At 45.1% G+C, this 18122-nt stretch overlaps 1 protein-coding gene across 1 annotated transcript in view; it reads right to left on the bottom strand.

The window, feature by feature from the left end:
• Nucleotides 1-18122, bottom strand: part of CNTNAP2 (contactin associated protein 2) — a 2020907-nt gene that overhangs the window by 171852 nt on the left and 1830933 nt on the right. The window contains exons 18-19 of the mRNA XM_049894552.1: nucleotides 17467-17685; nucleotides 2794-3030 (exon numbers count right to left, since the gene is read on the bottom strand). Coding sequence (XP_049750509.1) covers nucleotides 2794-3030; nucleotides 17467-17685 — 456 coding nt within the window. The remainder of the gene's footprint in view (nucleotides 1-2793; nucleotides 3031-17466; nucleotides 17686-18122) is intronic.

An 18122-nucleotide genomic window follows, 5' to 3' on the forward strand; every position in this document is an offset into this window, starting at 1 on the left:
TCACACACTCTGTCTCCCTCACACCATCAGTCTCCCTCACACTGTCAGTCTCCCTCACACCGTCAGTCTCCCTCACACTGTCAGTCTCCCTCACACCATCTGTCTTCCTCACACTGTCTCCCTCACATCATCTGTTTCCCTCACATCATCTGTTTCCCTCACATCGTCTGTCTCCCTCATGCCAAGTCTCCCTCACACACTCTGTCTCCCTCACACCGTCAGTCTCCCTCACACCGTCAGTCTCCCTCACACCATCTGTCTCCCTCACACTGTCTGTCTCCCTCACATCATCTGATTCCTTCACATTGTCTGTTTCCCTCACACCATCTGTCTCCCTCACTGTCTGTCTCCCTCATGCCATGTCTCCCTCACACACTCTGTCTCCCTCACACCGTCAGTCTCCCTCACACCGTCAGTCTCCCTCACACCATCTGTCTCCCTCACACTGTCTCCCTCACATCATCTGATTCCCTCACATCGTCTGTTTCCCTCACACCATCTGTCTCCCTCACTGTCTGTCTCCCTCATTCCATGTCTCCCTCACACACTCTGTCTCCTTCACACCGTCAGTCTGCCTCACACCGTCTGTCTCCCTCATACCGTCAGTCTCCCTCACACCATCTGTTTCCCTCACACCATCTGTCTCCTTCACACCGTCAGTCTCCCTCACTCCGTCTGTCTTCCTCACATCATCTGTTTCCCTCACATCGTCTGTTACCCTTACACCATCTGTCTCCCTCACTGTCTGTCTCCCTCATTCCATGTCTCCCTCACACCGTCAGTCTCCCTCACACCGTCAGTCTCCCTGACACCGTCAGTCTCCCTCACATCGTCTGTTTCCCTCACATTATCTGTCTCCCTGTCTGTCTCCCTCATGCCAAGTCTCCCTCACACCATCAGTCTCCCTCACACCGTCAGCCTCCCTCACACCGTCAGCCTCCCTCACACCGTCAGCCTCCCTCACACCGTCAGTCTCCCTCACACCGTCAGTCTCCCTCACATCGTCTGTTGCCCTCACATCGTCTGTCTCCCTCACTGTCTGTCTCCCTCATGCCAAGTCTTCCTCACACCGTCAGTCTCCCTCACACCATCAGTCTCCCTCACACCATCTGTCTGCTGCACACCATCTTCTCCCTCACACTGTATGACCTTATTTGTATGTACCCACTGCAGTGACTTTCACAGCAGCATGGAGCTCAAATAATGCTATGGGACAATTCCTCCTTCTGTGTGTGAACCATGATGCATAAACAGCCCTCCATGTATTCAGGGGAGTATGAATGGGCTACTTATGTAAAGCTGCTTATTAAGAGATGCACCAGACATTTACAGGAAACTTCTCCAAACACTGTGCCCTCACTGAGAAAGAAGAGTGGTTGACATGCCTTTCTGTGGTAGCTCCGGAGCAGTGCCAGCTCCCCATGGCACACCTTCTGTGGGCCTGTGACCCACCATACCACCACCAGCCGAGTGAGGGCCAGCTGAGTGAGCATGCACGGTCAATGCAGGACCAGGGGGTTCACTCACACGATCACATCACACACACTGGGCTCTCGTGTGCGGCCGATTAGCCTGCAGAATTTGTTGGGATTGAAGGAATCATACAAGGCTGAAATAACAGTGATAACAGATGCTCTGAGCCGATGTATCAGATATGGCATTTCAGCGTCCCTGGACGGTGCAACAAGTTAACACACTTGGCTGCTAACCAAAAGGTCGAGTCCACTCAGAGGCACCTCGGAAGAAAGGTCTGGCTGTGTACTTCTGAAAACTTAGCCATTGAAAACCCTGTGGATCATAGTTCTACTCTGACACGCGGGGTCAACATGAGTTGGGGTCGATTCAATGGCAACAGGTTGCTGTTTAGCCGAGGCTGAGAGCCAGGCCCAGAGGTGACAACAATGATGACAGCAGCCGGCAGCAGGAGGCTCTCGGAGCTGGGGAGGTATACAGGTCAGCGGTGTCCTTAGGGTTGGTGTCACCCAGTGCGGTAACTCATGGTGTCACCCCTCCATGCTAATTATCACAATTTTGTAGCTAAAACACCAGAAAATTTGACAAAATCAGCAGCTATAAAAACAACAGTGTATGCTTGTAGTGTGTAGAGATGAAATCACGTGATTCAAAGCATCATTGTAATTGGATAATAATGACAGCTCGGACCAGAGAGCATTAGAAGGTTCAAAAAGTAAACTAGCATAGAGTTTTAGCCTTGTAGGTATATTGATACATGTAAGCTGGGCTTATGAAAATTTCTTTTGTTTTTATAACTAACTACAGGGATATTTTTATAAAAAATAATAAATTTCTGCTGGAACACTGTGCAAAAATTTTATAGACAGTCATCCTGATGTCACCCCCCTGACAGTGTCATTTGGTGCTGTCCACACCCTGAGAACCCCTCTAGTGATGCCACTGATCCAGGCCCCTGAGCAAGGTGGTTGAGTCACTGTGGCCACGGGGGAAGCCCAGTATGCAGCCCCCCTCTGTCACCCCACCGAGGTGTGATGCTCTGGTCAGTGTCCAGCTTTCTAGAATCTGGGGGCAGTTCTGTCCCCGACTCAGAGCTTCTCCCATCTGAATAAACAGCAAAGGTTACACAGTAATTTAAGAAACTTCTTACCTGTGGAGAAAGAATTCTGATCAGTTGACCCTCACAATGAAGTATACCTGTGTGTAGGTGAAGCACACCTGTGTGCAGGTGAAGCACTCCTGTGTGCAGATGAAACACCTGTGTGCAGGTGAAACACCATTAAACAGTTGGCCTGGGCTCTGGAGTCAGGCCTGCCTTACCTTTGTTGCAGAACGTGCCTTCGTAGGCCGTATGGGTGCAGTCACAGGAGTAACCGTGGTACTTCTCCACACACCGGCCACCGTGCTCACAGTTGGCCCCATAGCTGGTACAGTGGCCGGAACATCCGGACACAAAGCCGGAGGTGACCTTGGCCCTCTCCTCCAGGTCCAGTGTCACCCCGTTCATACGCAAGGAGCGGATGCAGCCCAGGAACCCCTGTTGGCCACCAGCAGCACCTGGGGACGACAGAGGAGGCAGTCAGGTCAGGAGGGAAGCTCTGCTCTGCTTGCCTCAGTGCCAGACGGAAAGCCCATGGTCGGGGACCACAATGCTGGGGCGTCCGTCTCCTCCCCTTCAAGTTGGCTTGCTAAATGGAAAGGTTGCAGATTTCCCCCTGAGGCTAATGCCTAATAAAGAGGCTGTCTTTCGAGAGGCAACGCATTTGCAACAGAAACAAAACGTTTGGGAGATACACTAAAATTGTCTAAACTGTTTTGGAAGTCTAATCTGGCTTCTAATCTGTGCTTTCCCCAGAGCATAGAAGTGATGGGAACCAACCTGCAATCTCACCCAAACTCGTACACCCTATGGCCCACCCATTTTCAAAGACTTGGGAAGCTACATCTCAGAAGCGCAGACACCTTTGAGGCCTTCGTCCCAATCAACACCCCAATCAACACCCCACCCCCCTTCTTTGTCTTGCTAGCCACGAGCTTGTTTTGAGCAACATTTTTCAGGAAGTCGCAGCAGGTAGTGGCTCCATCCATTGAACTGGCCCAGGCTACACCTTGAAGCAAGCGCAGATTGAAGAGATTGCGTCCTTCAACCGACCCCGGACCCGACTGTTACTGGAAAGAACGATATCTCCCAGCCCATGATTTCACCCGATTCCATTTTAGAAGTGACGGGTCCCACTATAGCACATCCCATGGAAAATGATTTAATATCTGGACCTCCAAGTATGGGCATGGGAGGGCTAAGTGCAAAAAAAGTGCAAAGAGTTCCGGAAACCAGACCCAAGCCCCGACGCCACTGGAAACAAAAAGCTCCCAGCACCCTCAGATGGTGAGCACGTGGCCTTCTGGCTGCTAGACCTCCCAGCGCTCCTTGTATGTGCAGACAAGAAACTTGCCACTTTCTGTTTCCCTTGCAATTAGTGTCCGTCTTATTTCAATTGGCGAATAAGACACGACAAGACCCCGAGTGACGTTCAGTTACAAAAATTCTCCAGGGAGCATTTTACTTAAAAAAAAAAAAAAAATAATTGGAATAAGGAGTTAACTGAAGGAGTTGCTGCCTTTTGTGATCAGAGTTGGGAGCAGATGACAAAGGAAGTTATTAAAAATGGCTACTCTGAGGATTCCCTGTTCTGCATCCGCCCGTCAGCCAGCTGCACACCTCTGTACTGAAGAGGATCTGGGAATCCCAGCCTGAGTCACTCTGGTGTGTTAACATTTCCGTCTGGTTCTCTCGTTTCAGCAACTTTGACTTTTGTTCTTGTCATAAAGGCTTCCCATGGGCCTTTTGTTAAATAAATGCCTAGATATTTTAATTTTCATCACTAGTCAATTAAGACATTTATATCCCACCAAAATATGATGAAAAATTTTAAATCATTGTTTTTAGATTTCTCGCTCTCCTTGTCCCTGATTACAAATGTAGCAGTTTTTTATTATGGAAACGGAAGGATACTAAAATGAAGATAAGAGAAGTTACAACACTACTCGAGACAATTGCTTTCACTTTTAGTGAATGAATAGACTTTTCTACTTCTGCCACATTCTACTATGGGTACACCTAAGTGTAAAACACAAAACCAGGGAACTAGAATCTTACTGTACACAAGGTTTCGAAACTTGGGTTTTGCACTTAACTCATCACAAAACATTTTCCAAGCAATGAGTGTACAACAAGAACACCTGGTTTAACACCTGCATAGTGTCCAGTTCTAAACGCACTGTCATTTGTTTTGCCACTCCACTGCCCTTGGTCTTTTAAGCTTTTTCCAGTTTCCATTGTATTTTTTTTTTGATTTATTGTATATGATACTGTAATAAATATCTGTTATGGATTGAATTAGGTTCCCCCAAAAGATAGGCTGAAGTCCTCAGTACTCGTGAACGTGACCTTGTCTGGCAATAGGTTCTCTGCGGATGTTATCACTTAGGTTAACATGAGGTCACACTGGAGTAGGGTGGGTCCTGATCTATAATGGTCACTGTCCTTATAAGAAGGGAAGAGATACAGAGACTCGCGGAAGACGGCATGTCACGATGGACATTGGAGTGAGGGCTGGCTGTCACCAGAAGCTGGGAGAGAGCCATGGAACAGAGTCTCCCTCACAGTCTCAGAAGGAATCAACATGGCTGACATTCTGATTACAGGCTCCCAGTCACCACAATTGTGAGATGACAAATTTCTGTTTATATAGGCCACTCAGCTTGTGGTATTTTGTCACAGCAGCTCTAGGAAACTAATATAGTATCCTTGTAAAAATCTCTGCACACTTGTCCAGTTTTTCTTAGAATTAATTCTCAGCAGTGTAATTGTTGGGTATAAAGGCATACTTAATTTTTTAAAAAATTGTGCTTTAAATGAAAGTTTACAAATCAAGTCAGTCTCTCATACAAAAATTTATATACACCTTGCTATTTTTTTTATATACTCCTAGTTGCTCTCCCCCTAATGAGAAAGCACACGCCTTCTCTCCACCCTGTATCCCCCGTGTCCATTCAGCCAGCTTCTGTCCCCCTCTACCTTCTCATCTCCACTCCAGACAGGAGCTGCCCACATAGTTTCATGTGTTTACTTCACCCAGGAACATCACTCCTCACCAGTATCATTTTCTGTCTTACAGTTCAGTTCACTCCCTGTCTGAAGAGTTGGCTTTGGGAATGGTTCCAGTCTTGGGCTAAGAGAAGGTCAGGGAATCATGACCTTCAGGGTCCTTCTAGTTTCAGTCAGACCATTAAGTCCGGTCTTTTTACAAGGCATACTCATTTTCAAGGCATTTGAAATATATTTTCCTTTAAGAAGAATCTGAGGACAGGGAACTGCCAGAAATTCCTTCGGGATTCAGAAGAGGACTGGGAACCAGGGATATCATTGTTGATGTCAGCTGGATCCTGGCTGAAAGCAGAGAATACCAGAAAGATGTTTACTTGTGTTTTATTGACTATGCAAAGGCATTCGACTGTGTGGATCATAACAAACTATGGATAACATTGCGAAGAATGGAAATTCCAGAATACTTGATTGTGCTCATGAGGAACCTGTACGTAGATCAAAAAGCAGTTGCTCGAAGAGGAAAAGAGGATACTGCACGGTTTAAAGTCAGGAAAGGTGTGTGTCAGGGTTGTATCCTTTCACCATACCTACTGAATCTGTATGCTGAGCAGATAATCCGGGAAGCTGGACTGTATGAAGAAGAACGGGGCATCAGGATTGGTGGAAGGCTCATTAACAACCTGCGTTATGCAGATGTCATAACCTTGCTTACTGAAAGTGAAGAGGACTTGAGCACTTCCTGATGAAGATCAAAGACCACAGCCTTCAGTATGGATTACATCTCAACATAAAGAAAACAAAAATCCTCACAACTGGACCAATAAGCAACATCATGATAAATGGAGAAAAGATTGAAGTTGTCAAGGATTTCATTTTACTTGGATTCACAATCAACAGTCATGGAAGCAGCAGTCAAGAAATCAAAAGATGCATTGCATTGGGCAAATCTGCTGCAAAGGACCTCTTCAAAGTGTTGAAGAGCAAAGATGTCACCTTGAAGACTAAGCTGTGCCTGACCCAAGCCATGGTGTTCTCAATCTTCTCCTATGCATGTGAAAGCTGGACAATGAGTAAAGAAGACCAAAGAAGAATTGATGCCTTTGAATTGTGGTGTTGGAGAAGAATATTGAATATACCATGGACTGCCAAAAGAACAAACAAATCTGTCTTGGAAGAAGTAAAACCAGAATGCTCCTTAGAAGCAAGGATGGCAAGACTACTTCTCACATATTTTGGACATGTTGTCAGGAGGCTCAGTCCCTGGAGAGGACATCATGCTTGTTAAAGTAGAGGGTCATCAAAAAAAGAGGAAGACGCTCAATGGATGGATTGATACAGTGGCTTCAACAATGGGCTCAAACGTAAGGATTATGAGGATGGTGCAGAGCTGGGCAGTGTTTTGTTCTGTTGTAATTGGGGTTGCTATAAGTCAGAACTGACTCGATGGCACCTAACAACAGCAACAACAAAGAAGAATTTACCAATTTATATTTCACCAGCAAGGTATGAGCTGCCCCTTCTCTCTATATTAAGTCTAATATGGGCAATACTCTTTTGAATGTACACCAATTCAACAGGCTGGGGGAAAAAAAGAGTTTATTGTTTTAATTTGAATGCTTTAAACACTGTGAGTTGAATAATTTTTATGTTTTCCCCATTCCTACTTTTTAATTGTTTCTTCATGTCTTTTACTTTTTTAGGGGGTAGCGGAAGTTATATTTCTTACTGATTTATAACATTACTTTGGGCTTTAACTCTTTGTTATAAAATTTGCAACCATTTTCTTCCAGTTTGTATCTTTTTACTTGTATGTGGTATTTCTTTTTTCTAAATAAACGTTCTGGATATTTACATTGTCACAGATATCTGTTTTATTTATATGATTTCTGCCTTCAGGATTATACTTGTAAAGACTTCCCCTCTTCCAAAATAATAATACAATTATTCATCGATATTTTCTTCTAGTACTTTTTTGGGTTTTCTTCTACTAACATTTTAATCTTTAATCTATCTGGAGTGTGTCTTAACTTTGAGATAATTGACATTTCATGGATCCTCATCCATGGCTGAGAGTTTGAGGAAGAGACTTTTCAAGACTCATTTAAGTAAATGTTACTATGACAAAAAATGAAGAGTTAGTAAGAGCCAGGTGGCAGAGCAAATAAATAAATCCAGAGGAGATCATATTTTTATTATATCGTTGAGGTAAAAAATTTAGATGAACGTATGTATGTTTAATCATTTAGGTATACTGGCCTCATCCTACAAGAGGATAAAGGAGGAAGCCTTTCTGTCATCCTGCCTCTCTGTCTTTGATTTTCTCTGGTCTCATGTCTTTCCTTGGTTCTGCACCCGCCTGTCTCCCTCCCTGCCTTTGTGTCTGTCTCCCTGTCAGGACTGTTGACTGTGTTTACTTACCCATGTGGCTTCCATCAAACCGTTCATCTCCTCAGTGCCCCTTTCCCATCTATAACTGGGAGGCTGAACTGAGGGAGCCTCTGGGTCCCTTCAGCTCTGAATTACTCTGGCCCATTTACAACCCCCAATTTCTACTTATCTGTCCCCTCCCCATATGTCCAGTAAACAAAAAGCCAGTTGCTATCAAGTTGACTCCAACTTATGGTGACCCCTTGCGTGTCACAGTAGTACTGTGCTCCACTGAATTTCAACAGCTGATTTTTAAGAAACAGATTGCCAGGACTTTCTTCCAAGGCACCTCTTTGTTGCCCGAACCCTCCCACCTCTCGGTTAGTAGCCAAGCGCATTAACCATTTGCACCACCCAGGGACTCCAATCACTAAACATCTCGCCATCTCTCCTAGAACCTCTTCTCCCTTCCTTTTCTGCACTGCTGTTTGCCTTCTTTTTTTCCCTCCTCCTCTCACCTGGCCACAACATATGACTGTAGTCTAATCTGTATTTATAGAATTCATTAAGCAAAGGTTTGCATTCTCTCTTCTTAATTTATTAAGAAGGTGAGTGGAATGCCATTTCTCTCTATATAAAGGAAAACTACATAAATTAACTCTTTTCTTCCTTAGGTGGCCCCTGATTTATTTACATGGATCAGTGAGTTGCAAAGTACTTTTACCGATCTAGCTGACATGAAGAAAAATCTTTGTCCTGAGGATGGTCATTATATATTAGCAGAAGATCTTGACACAGTAGGACCAGTGGAAATCACTTGAGATTCAACATACGTGCTCTGTAGAAGCCTCTCGTGGTGACAGATGTCATAAGTTTAAATCATAGGTCTTCAAGCAAAAACGTTACTTAACCTTTGCTAATTAGAAAATCAACGCGTTGTCATTGGAGTGAGCCCCCTGCCACGTGAGAGTTTCATGCACATTAGTCAGACCTGTGATAATTATCAAGGTGAGACCTGTGTTTAATTTGTAAATTATTTTCCTTGTGAAATTGTATTCAGCTATTGCAATTAAAGGTTAATTATGAAAATAGTGTAGCCATCCATAATGAACGATGCAAGCATCAAAGGCTCAGAGGTTGCGGTCACATAATCAGCTATTAAATTAAACAAAAAGGGGAAAATGAAGATGGAGAAGAATTACATAAAACACTGTCTTCAAAGTCAGAGTTTATTAGTTTTCTAAGGAGCTGAGGTGGGTTCCAGAGCTCCTTTGTCTCCTCCAAAGCTTAAACATGTGAAATCTAGTTTATCCACTCGGTAAATATTTATTCCATGCCTATGATGAGCCAGGCTGCGTTCTGGGTGCTTGCTGAAACAAAGCTCACAAAAGTCTCTGCCCTGGTAGAGCTTATATTCTTGCAGAGGGAGATAGAAACTTAACAATACACTCAGTAAGTGTTATGGATTGAATTTAGTCTTCCAAACATATATGTTGAAGTCCTAACTCCTGGACTTGGGAACTTAGCCCTGTTTAGAACTAGAGTTATCTCTTGTTATGTTAATGAGGGTGTACCAGAGGAGGATGGCTCCCAAAGCTAATCTCTTCTAAGTGGCGTTTTGTAAAAACAGCAGAAGAGACACAGGCACACATGGCGGGGAGACAGACACCACGTTAAGACGCATCTACAAGCAGCCAGTGGAGGTCAAGAAACGCCCAGAACCTCAGAAGCTGAAGGACACCAGGACTCTCCTCCTCCAGAGCTGATGGAGAGAGCTCATGGCCCTACCCACGCCCAGAATTCAGACTCCTGGCCTCCGGAACTGTAAGAAAATGAATTCCTGTTCTCTAAAGCCACCACTTTGTGGTATTTTTTGCTCTGGCCACCCCAGGTAACTAAGATAGTCATAAGTAAAGAATACTGTGTGTTAGAAGGTGACGACCACTATGGAAACAAATGCCGAGCCGGGCCAGGGGATTCAGGGGTGGGGTGGGTGGGGAGGCTTCTGTGTTAGATGGAGCAGTTAGGACAGGCCTGCTGGAAAGGTGACAGAGAGTGCCCATGTGCAGGCCCATGGAGAGAGAAGCCAGGAGAGAGACAAGGCCACTACCCACAGGTGGGGGGAGGTGCCAGAGGGCCATAGCAGGTGCTCAGAAGTGCAAAGTCACCGGTCAATTTGCTGTGTAGGGCTACGGGAAAGTGTTACCAGTTCTAAAAAGATTGCCGAGACATGCTTCTGGGCTACAGATTAATACAAATATAATCACAAATAGCCTTGCAAATAGCCTTCGGTACTCGGCTGAAATCTGCCCAGTGTTCCAAAGCGCAAGCAGGCTGTGATGCCTCACAGAGAAAATATGTGTGTTAGATCAGCTTTGTTCAGGCCTGAGTGCTGTTATGGTGCTGTTGGCTGTGAGATCAATGTTAGTGAATCAACAATGTATATTAAATAAGGATCTTTAATCAGAAACATGCATGAAACAAGGCTATGCATTGATCCGTTGATGAAAATGTGACCAGAGGCTTCCAGGAACCTACCCTGTATCTCCCCTGGAGCAGAGCAGTGGTTCGGTATTTGTTAATGCAGCGTTCTTGTTGACTTTATGGAAATAACCACCATGGACAGTGAGAATTGCCTGTATGTGCTGGGAGAGCTGCTGGGCCTCCCAAGAGATGAAGTCACTACCCTGCTGAATGTGTCTCCTGTTCCAGATGCTTCCATTGCCTCTGAAGTCTTGACTGTCAACCTGCTCCCACAGAAGAGCCTGTGGTGTCAGTGTGGGTATGTGAGATAAAAAGCTGCTGCCTGCAAAACCGAGAACATCTGGGTGGTCAAGATTCCTCAGCAGGGGAGGGGCTAAAGGAAATGGGTCACTTTATTCTTGCAGAGCTGTGTGGCTGACCTGTATTGATCAGGGATGCCTGTCTTCATGAGATATTGGGGTGCATGTATGAAAACGGCCTTTGCATAGTCAGAAAATCAGGGTTTGAAGAATTGCTTTTTTGGCTCATGCTCATGAATGTTCATGACTTCATTCAAGAGGATGGATTTTTATTTTTTAGGTTATTGTCACTGCATGGGTTCCTTCCTTCCTCAGAGTAAAGGACCCTCAGATACGTGAATCCAAACTATTAAACCGGAAGAGAACTTGTAAATAGAGACTGAGGGAGCACAAGGCTCTGCAGCAGGATGGGCTCAGTAAATGTGAGCTGGTCTGCGACGGGGATGGAGCTGAGGAGGCTGAATTCCTTCTGGGGTGGGGGTCAGGGAGTGGTGTTGTTGGGGGCCGTAGAGTTGATTCTGACTCATAGCCACCCTATATGACAGAGTAGAACTGCCCCGTAGGGTTTTCTAGGCTGTAATCTTTACCGGAGCAGGTCACCAGGCCATTTTCCCACAGAGCCAGTGGGTGGGTTCAAACCACCAACCTTTTGGTTAGCAGTTGAGTGCTTAAATGTTGAACTACCAGGAACAGGTACTTAAAAGGCTAACGTAAATTGAATACTCAGAGGTCCTGTCACTTTCCAAGGAAGCACACGTTTGCTCCTTGGAGATGATCAAATGTACTGCCCACTCTCATCCATCTACAGGGAGGAGCTTAAGCTCAGTCCCTGAATGTGTTCCTGCTGGAAACTCCTGCCTGGAGCTGTAGAACCTCCAGTGTTGCCATCAAGGAGAGACTCCTAAGAGCCTGCGCAAAGATTAAAAACAGGAATAAGAATAAAATTTACGCCAAACTCCTCAAAAACAGCACTGGTTATCAAAGAAAACGAAGTAGTATCTTCAGAGTGTTCATGGAGAGTAGCTTTGGACCCTAGATCTCATATCTCTCTAAGCCGCCATTTAAACATGAGAACCAATAAAGACACTAGTAGGCGTATGAGGTCCCAGAGGGCTTATGTACAAGGTCCCTCATAGAAAAATTGCTCTTGAGCAAGAAGGGAAATGAATCCAAGATGAGGTAATAAAATATGGGAAATAAGTGTAAGTTAAAAAAAATAAATTTAATAAATATTAATGCTTTTTAATAAAAATATTCACACAATCCTACAATTAGAACAAGTCCACGAGAGCCAAAGTACGATCTTCAGTATACCCCACCTGAGTTTAGAGACCATCTCAAGAATAGATTTGACACTTTGAACACTAATGGTCTAAACCAGAAGAGTTGTGGAATGACCATCAAAGACATCATACATGAAAAAAGCAAAAGGTCATTATAAAGAAAGAAAAGACCAAAACGGATGTCAGAAGAGACTCTGAAATTTGCTTTTGAATGTACAGTAGCTAAAGCAAATGGAAGAAATAATGAAGTAGAAGATTTCAAGGGTGGCTTTTTAAGAAGACAAAGTAAAATATTATAAAGAGATGTGCAAAGACCTGGAGTTAGAGTACAAAGAACACGCTGTGTGTTTCTGAAGCTGAAAGAACTAAAGAAAAAATTCAAGCCTTGAGTTGCAATATTGAAGGACTCAATGGGCAAAATATTGAATGACACAGGAAGCATCAAAAGAACATAAAAGGAATGCACAGAATCACTGTACCAACAAGAACTGGTCGATGTTCAACCATTTCAGGAGGTGGCATATGATCAAGAACCAATGGTATTGAAGGAAGAAGTCCAAGCTGCACTGAAGACAGTGGTGAAAAACGAGGCTCCAGGAACTGAAAGAATACCAATTGAGATGTTTCCAAAAAAGTATGCAATGCTGGAAGTGCTCACTTGTCTATATCAAGAAATTTGTAAGATAGTTACCCGGCCAACTGACTGGAAGAGATGCATATTTGTGCCCATTCCAAAGAAAGATGATCCAACAGAATGTGGACATTATTGAAAAATATCATTAATATCACACACAAGTAAAATTTTGCTGACGATCATTCAAAAGTGGTTGCAGCCAGAATGCTCCTTAGAAGCAAGGATGGCAAGACTTCATCTTGCTTACTTTGGACACGTTGTCAGGAAGGACCGGTCCTTGGAGAAGGACATAATGCTTGGTAAAGTGGGCCAGACCAGACCAGACCTGTTGCTGTTGAGTTGACTCCAACTCATAGCGACCCTACAGGACAGAGTAGAACTGCCCTGTAGAGTTTCCAAGGAGCGCCTGGTAGATTTGAATTGCCGACCCTTTGATTAGCAGCCATAGCACTTAACCACTAAAGCCACCAGGTTTCCTGGTAGAGGGTCAGTGAGAAAGAGGAAGACCCTCAAGGAGATGGATTGACACAGTGGCTGCAACAATGGGCTCAAACATAGCAAAGACTGGGAGCATGGTGCAGGAGCAGGCAGTGTTTCATTATATTGTGCATGGGGTTGCTATGAGTTGGAACCCACTGAACAACACTTGACAAGAGAATTAGTTGCCAGAGGAATAAAAGCAGAATGTACAACTTTCAAACCACTGGAACAAAATTCAGCTTAATCAGTGGAAGGTAGGTTGGGGGAGGTGGCAAACAAAGAAAGCATTTGTTGTTTTTGTTAGCATGGCATATGGAGAGCATGAGGTAAGAGGGCACAAATATACCCTAACAGAAAAAAACCAGATTCTCAAGTTGGATTTTTAAAGATTCAGCAATAGGACTCTTAAAGAGACACACTTAAACAAAAAGAGACAAACACTGGTAGAAAAAACTCCTGGCAAATACAACAACCACGAGGCTAGCATAGTACTTTCAGGAGTAGAAAAAAAACCATGACATGAAAAACATCTTAAGGAATAAAGATAGGAGCTATATACTGCTATAAAGAGCAATAAATGAAGAAGATCACAAACACATCTAACTACAAAATAGTCTTGAAATGTACAAAGCAACCAATAATAGAAGTATTGGTAGAAATAGATAATTCAGCCAATGAAGTTTGAGTTTTACATTCAGAACTCGACAGGTCGAGTGGTGCTTGGGGAAATTCAGTACATATATACTGCAAATCAGCTGCAAAAGACCTCTTTAAAGTGTTAGAAAGCAAAGATGTCACTTTAAGGATGAAGATGCACCTGACTCAAGTCATGGTGTTTTCAATCGCCTCCTATGCATGGGAAAGCTGGACAGTGAATAAGGAAGACTGAAGAGGAACTGATGTCTGAATTATGGTGTTGGTGAAGAATATTGAATATACGATGGACTGCCAGAAGAAAGGGCAAATCTGTCTCGGAAGAAGTATGACCAGAATGCTCATTAGAAGCAAGAACGGGGAGAGTATGCCTCACATACTTTGGACATGTCATCAGGAGGGACCAGTCCCTGAAGAAGGACGTCATGCTTGGTAAAATAGAGGGTCAGCAAAAAAGAGGAAGACCCTCAACAAGGTGGACTGATACAGTGGCTTCAACGATGGGCTCAAGCACAGCAACAATTGTGAGGATGGCGCAGGACCGGGCAGTGTTTCGTTCTGCTGTACATAGGGTCACTATGATTCAGAACCGACTCAACTGCACCTAACAACAACATACCCCACAACTCAGTGATCCTCCCCCCGCCCCGCCCCACACAGGTGCACACGTGCACATACACACACGTGAGAAACCTTCACACAGCTAACAGGGACCTGCATAAATATATCCACTGCAGGGTGCTTAGTGGTTCCAGAGAGTTGGGCAGAAGCTGAGTTTTCATCACTGGGAGGCTGGGTCCACGGAGTAGGGTGTATGCTATAACGGAATAGCATGCACATGGCATTGCTAGAGCTTCACAGATAGACTTTCAAGATGTTCGGCCGAGTGAAGTGTAAGAAACGTGAGATTTGTAGTGTGATGCCATTTATAAAAATGATGATGCACAAAAAGCCATGCTATGAATTTTCAAGCATTTACATATATTTAAAGAGATGGACGGGAGGGTAGAAAAACACACGTGAAACATAGTTGAGTGGGCGCCAGCGATGTGGAAACAGTGAGATTAGGAGTGGGGAAGAAAGAGCAATAATAAAGTAAAAATCAAACGGGGTGTTTCGCAGGCTAGGCACAACGGGCTGCGGAATGGCGAGTGGGACCACCCAGCCCCCGTGCACATGGTGGCAGGGAGGGCTTTGAAAAGGAGATCGGTAAAAGAAGGGAGGACATAGTGGAACATGGGGTGGGAAACCACCTGCTTATTTGAATTCAGAACTAGTACAAGTGGGTGTTTGTTATGGATTGGACTATGTCCCCCCAAAAGGTATGCTGAAGTTGTAACCCCCGTACCTGTGAATGTGAACTTTTTTGGAAAGAGGGTCTTTGAAGATGTGATCAGTTAAGGTAATAAAGTCCCACCAGAGTAGGGTGGGTCTTGATCCCTTCTGGGTGGTATTTTATAAAAGGGGAGAACAGACACGGAGACTGAGTCAAGAAAGACACCATGTACAGACACACCTACAAGCCAGGGAATGCCAGGAAGTACATGGAGCCACCAGAGGCTGGAACAGACAAGAAAGCCTTTCCCTAGAGCTTTCAGAGAGAGCAGGGCCCTGCTCACTCCCTGAATTTGGACTCCTAGCCTCCAGAACTAGGAGAGAACAAATTCCCACTCTTTGTGGTGTTTTGTCACGGTGGTCCCAGGAGACTCTGGCAGCATCTTTCTCTATCTTCTTTGCATTCACAGGAGAGGCCCTGAGGCCTATCTTTTCCTCCATGTTTATGCCCCTGGCTCTAATGTTTTTTATTTCAGTTTTTTTTTCTGTGTGACAGTTGCCATTTATTATCATAAACTTTAGTTCAGTCCTTACCGAAAGAATTAAAAAAAAACTATATGAGAAATTATTTGATCAATCTGTTGAGAAAATTTTCCCCTTACTGATTGCAAAATTAGTATCTTTACAGTAAAGTGCTTTCTCTGGATCAGACCATTCAAGTCATCACGAGAAAATTGGAACAGAGACCACAGAGTTCTGAAGCGTTAGCTCCTCTGTGGCTTATTACCTACTGACACAGACAGGAGCCATAGTGATGGCTCCGTTCTTAGGGTCTAAAATCTGTCTCTAGAAATTTGCACACATGTAACCTCCAGCTTAGAAAAGCTTCTTAGCACATATGAAAACAGGTAATTAATAGACTCCCATAAAGAGGGCTCAAAAGAGGTTGAAAGTATACCGTCAACTTGGTTCTGTTGGGAGCATCTGAAAAGAAAGCAAGCTTTGTGGTTGTCATAACTCACTGGATAGGTTACGACTCTGACTCTGACATTGACAGCTGGAATTCCAGAAGTTAATTAGTCTTGTTTGCTAATGGGCAAAGGGCAGGACACACATATGGCGGTGCAGCTCTGGGAGGAGAGGGCGCATTGTGTGAGGGGACACGGAGCTGGGTGGCAGGCGGGCAGGCAGGCGAGACCAGAATGGAAGCGCCCCACCCTGGTGGGGAGGGGTTGCTGCCCCAGGGGCGACAGGAGTGGGGTTCACACCCAGATGGGAATGAGCCAGCACCGTGTCCTCTGGCAAGAAGTCTCCAGAGCCTCCTGTACTTCAATTTCGTTTTCCCTCTCTATATAGTTTTTTGAACATATTTTCTACTATATAGTTTATTAGGTCCCTGGATGGCACAAGTCATTTGCCATTGTAACCTAAAGGTTGATGGTTCGAACCCAGCCAGTGGCTCTGCAGAAGAAAGGCTGGGGACCTGTTTCCATAAAGATTAAAAAAAAAAAAAATTTCAGCCTAGAAAATCCTATGGAGCAGTTCCACTTTGTAACACATGGGGTCGCCATGAGTCAGAAGTGACTTACTGGCGATGGGTCTTGGGTTATATAGTTTATCGATGTCTTGAAATGAATATTTTTTTAAAAAGGTTTCACTGAGCTAATAATTTTGTATTTTTATTGTGGCAGTTATTTTTAACCCTAACATCACTCCCTGACCCTCTCTGGGAGAGGAGCAGGGTACCAGGGACTCTGTTCCCTGCCCGCCCCGTGCCCGCCCCCACCTCCCGAGCGAGAACTTAAACTGCTCTCTGGAGGCTGAGAACACTGTTCGGGTCTGGAGGGACGTGCCCTGCTGTCTCTCATAATATCCTGACTCTCTCTGAATATTTCAGTTTGGCTTCTGTCATGCTTGATTTCAGTCTGAGGTGCCTAATAAAAAAGAGATTTCCAAAGACGGCAAATATCGAACTCTGGGAAAAGAATTTGGGAGAAAGTTTATAAGGAGAAATATCTTCTCACTTCGGAAATGGGACGGTTTATTTTCGAGTAGGAATATTAACTCAGAGAAGTAACAAAAAAAGAGTATGATTAATTCAGAGAAGTCACAAAAGGAATATAAATTCATGTGTTCATTTGTGTACTCCCAATGTGAATTAGACAATGTTGCAGCACTGTTCTGGGTCTGTCTTCTCCCTCCCTCCCTCCCTCCCACACAGTTACAAGTGGCCTCTATGATCAAAGCATCCTACACAGTTCTAAAACCGTACAGCTAAAATGTCAGAAACCAGAGCCCTCAGAGATGACCCACACCCTCCAACTTTCTAGAAGAGGAGTGAGCTTGGGGAAGAGGTGCCTGGGTCCGAGCTCTCTGAAGCGCCAGGCCCGAGGCATGCTGCTGACTCACCCACGTACAGCTGGCTGTACAGCTCCAGGCGCCTGTGCCCCTCCGTTGGAGCCTTGCGCACCTGTGGTGGCAGCCGGTCCACCTGTAGACTGGCCTGCTTGACGTTCCTCTCAGCGGTGACGCGGTGCCACTGGTCGTCATTCAGGGGGGATGGTGCCCTCACCACGATCTCCACTGGCCCATTCCCGACGTCGAAAGAGAAGGACACATCTGTGGCAGCTGGAGGAGAGAGGAAGGGGGCTGAGCATATTTCTTCCAGACACACAGCAAAAGAACCCAGACCAGTGCCATCCAGTCGATGCAGACTCCTGGCGAGCCCAAGGCAGGGTGGAGCAGGGGACACACCAGGAAAGCTAAGGAGAACCATTGCAGGAGAGGAAATCCCCGCCTGCTCCCTGCCCCAAAGGCCAGAGGGGAAGTGGCTGGAGGGGGACAGACTGTCCACCACTGTCAGCATCAGTCACCAAGGGGCTTCAAGCCAGGCAGATGTGCATTTCCTCACTTAGTCTTCAGACACCTGCCAGGGCATTTCCATCACAGCTCTCTCATGAGGACACAGGGCCTGGGGCCCTGAGCACCTGCCAAGGGCCTTAGATTTGGTGAGGGGTGAGGACAGAACCAGAGCCCAGGTGTGTCTAACTTCAGAGCCCAGGTTC

Source organism: Elephas maximus, chromosome 8 (assembly GCF_024166365.1).
Source record: "Elephas maximus indicus isolate mEleMax1 chromosome 8, mEleMax1 primary haplotype, whole genome shotgun sequence".
Lineage (NCBI taxonomy): Eukaryota > Metazoa > Chordata > Mammalia > Proboscidea > Elephantidae > Elephas > Elephas maximus.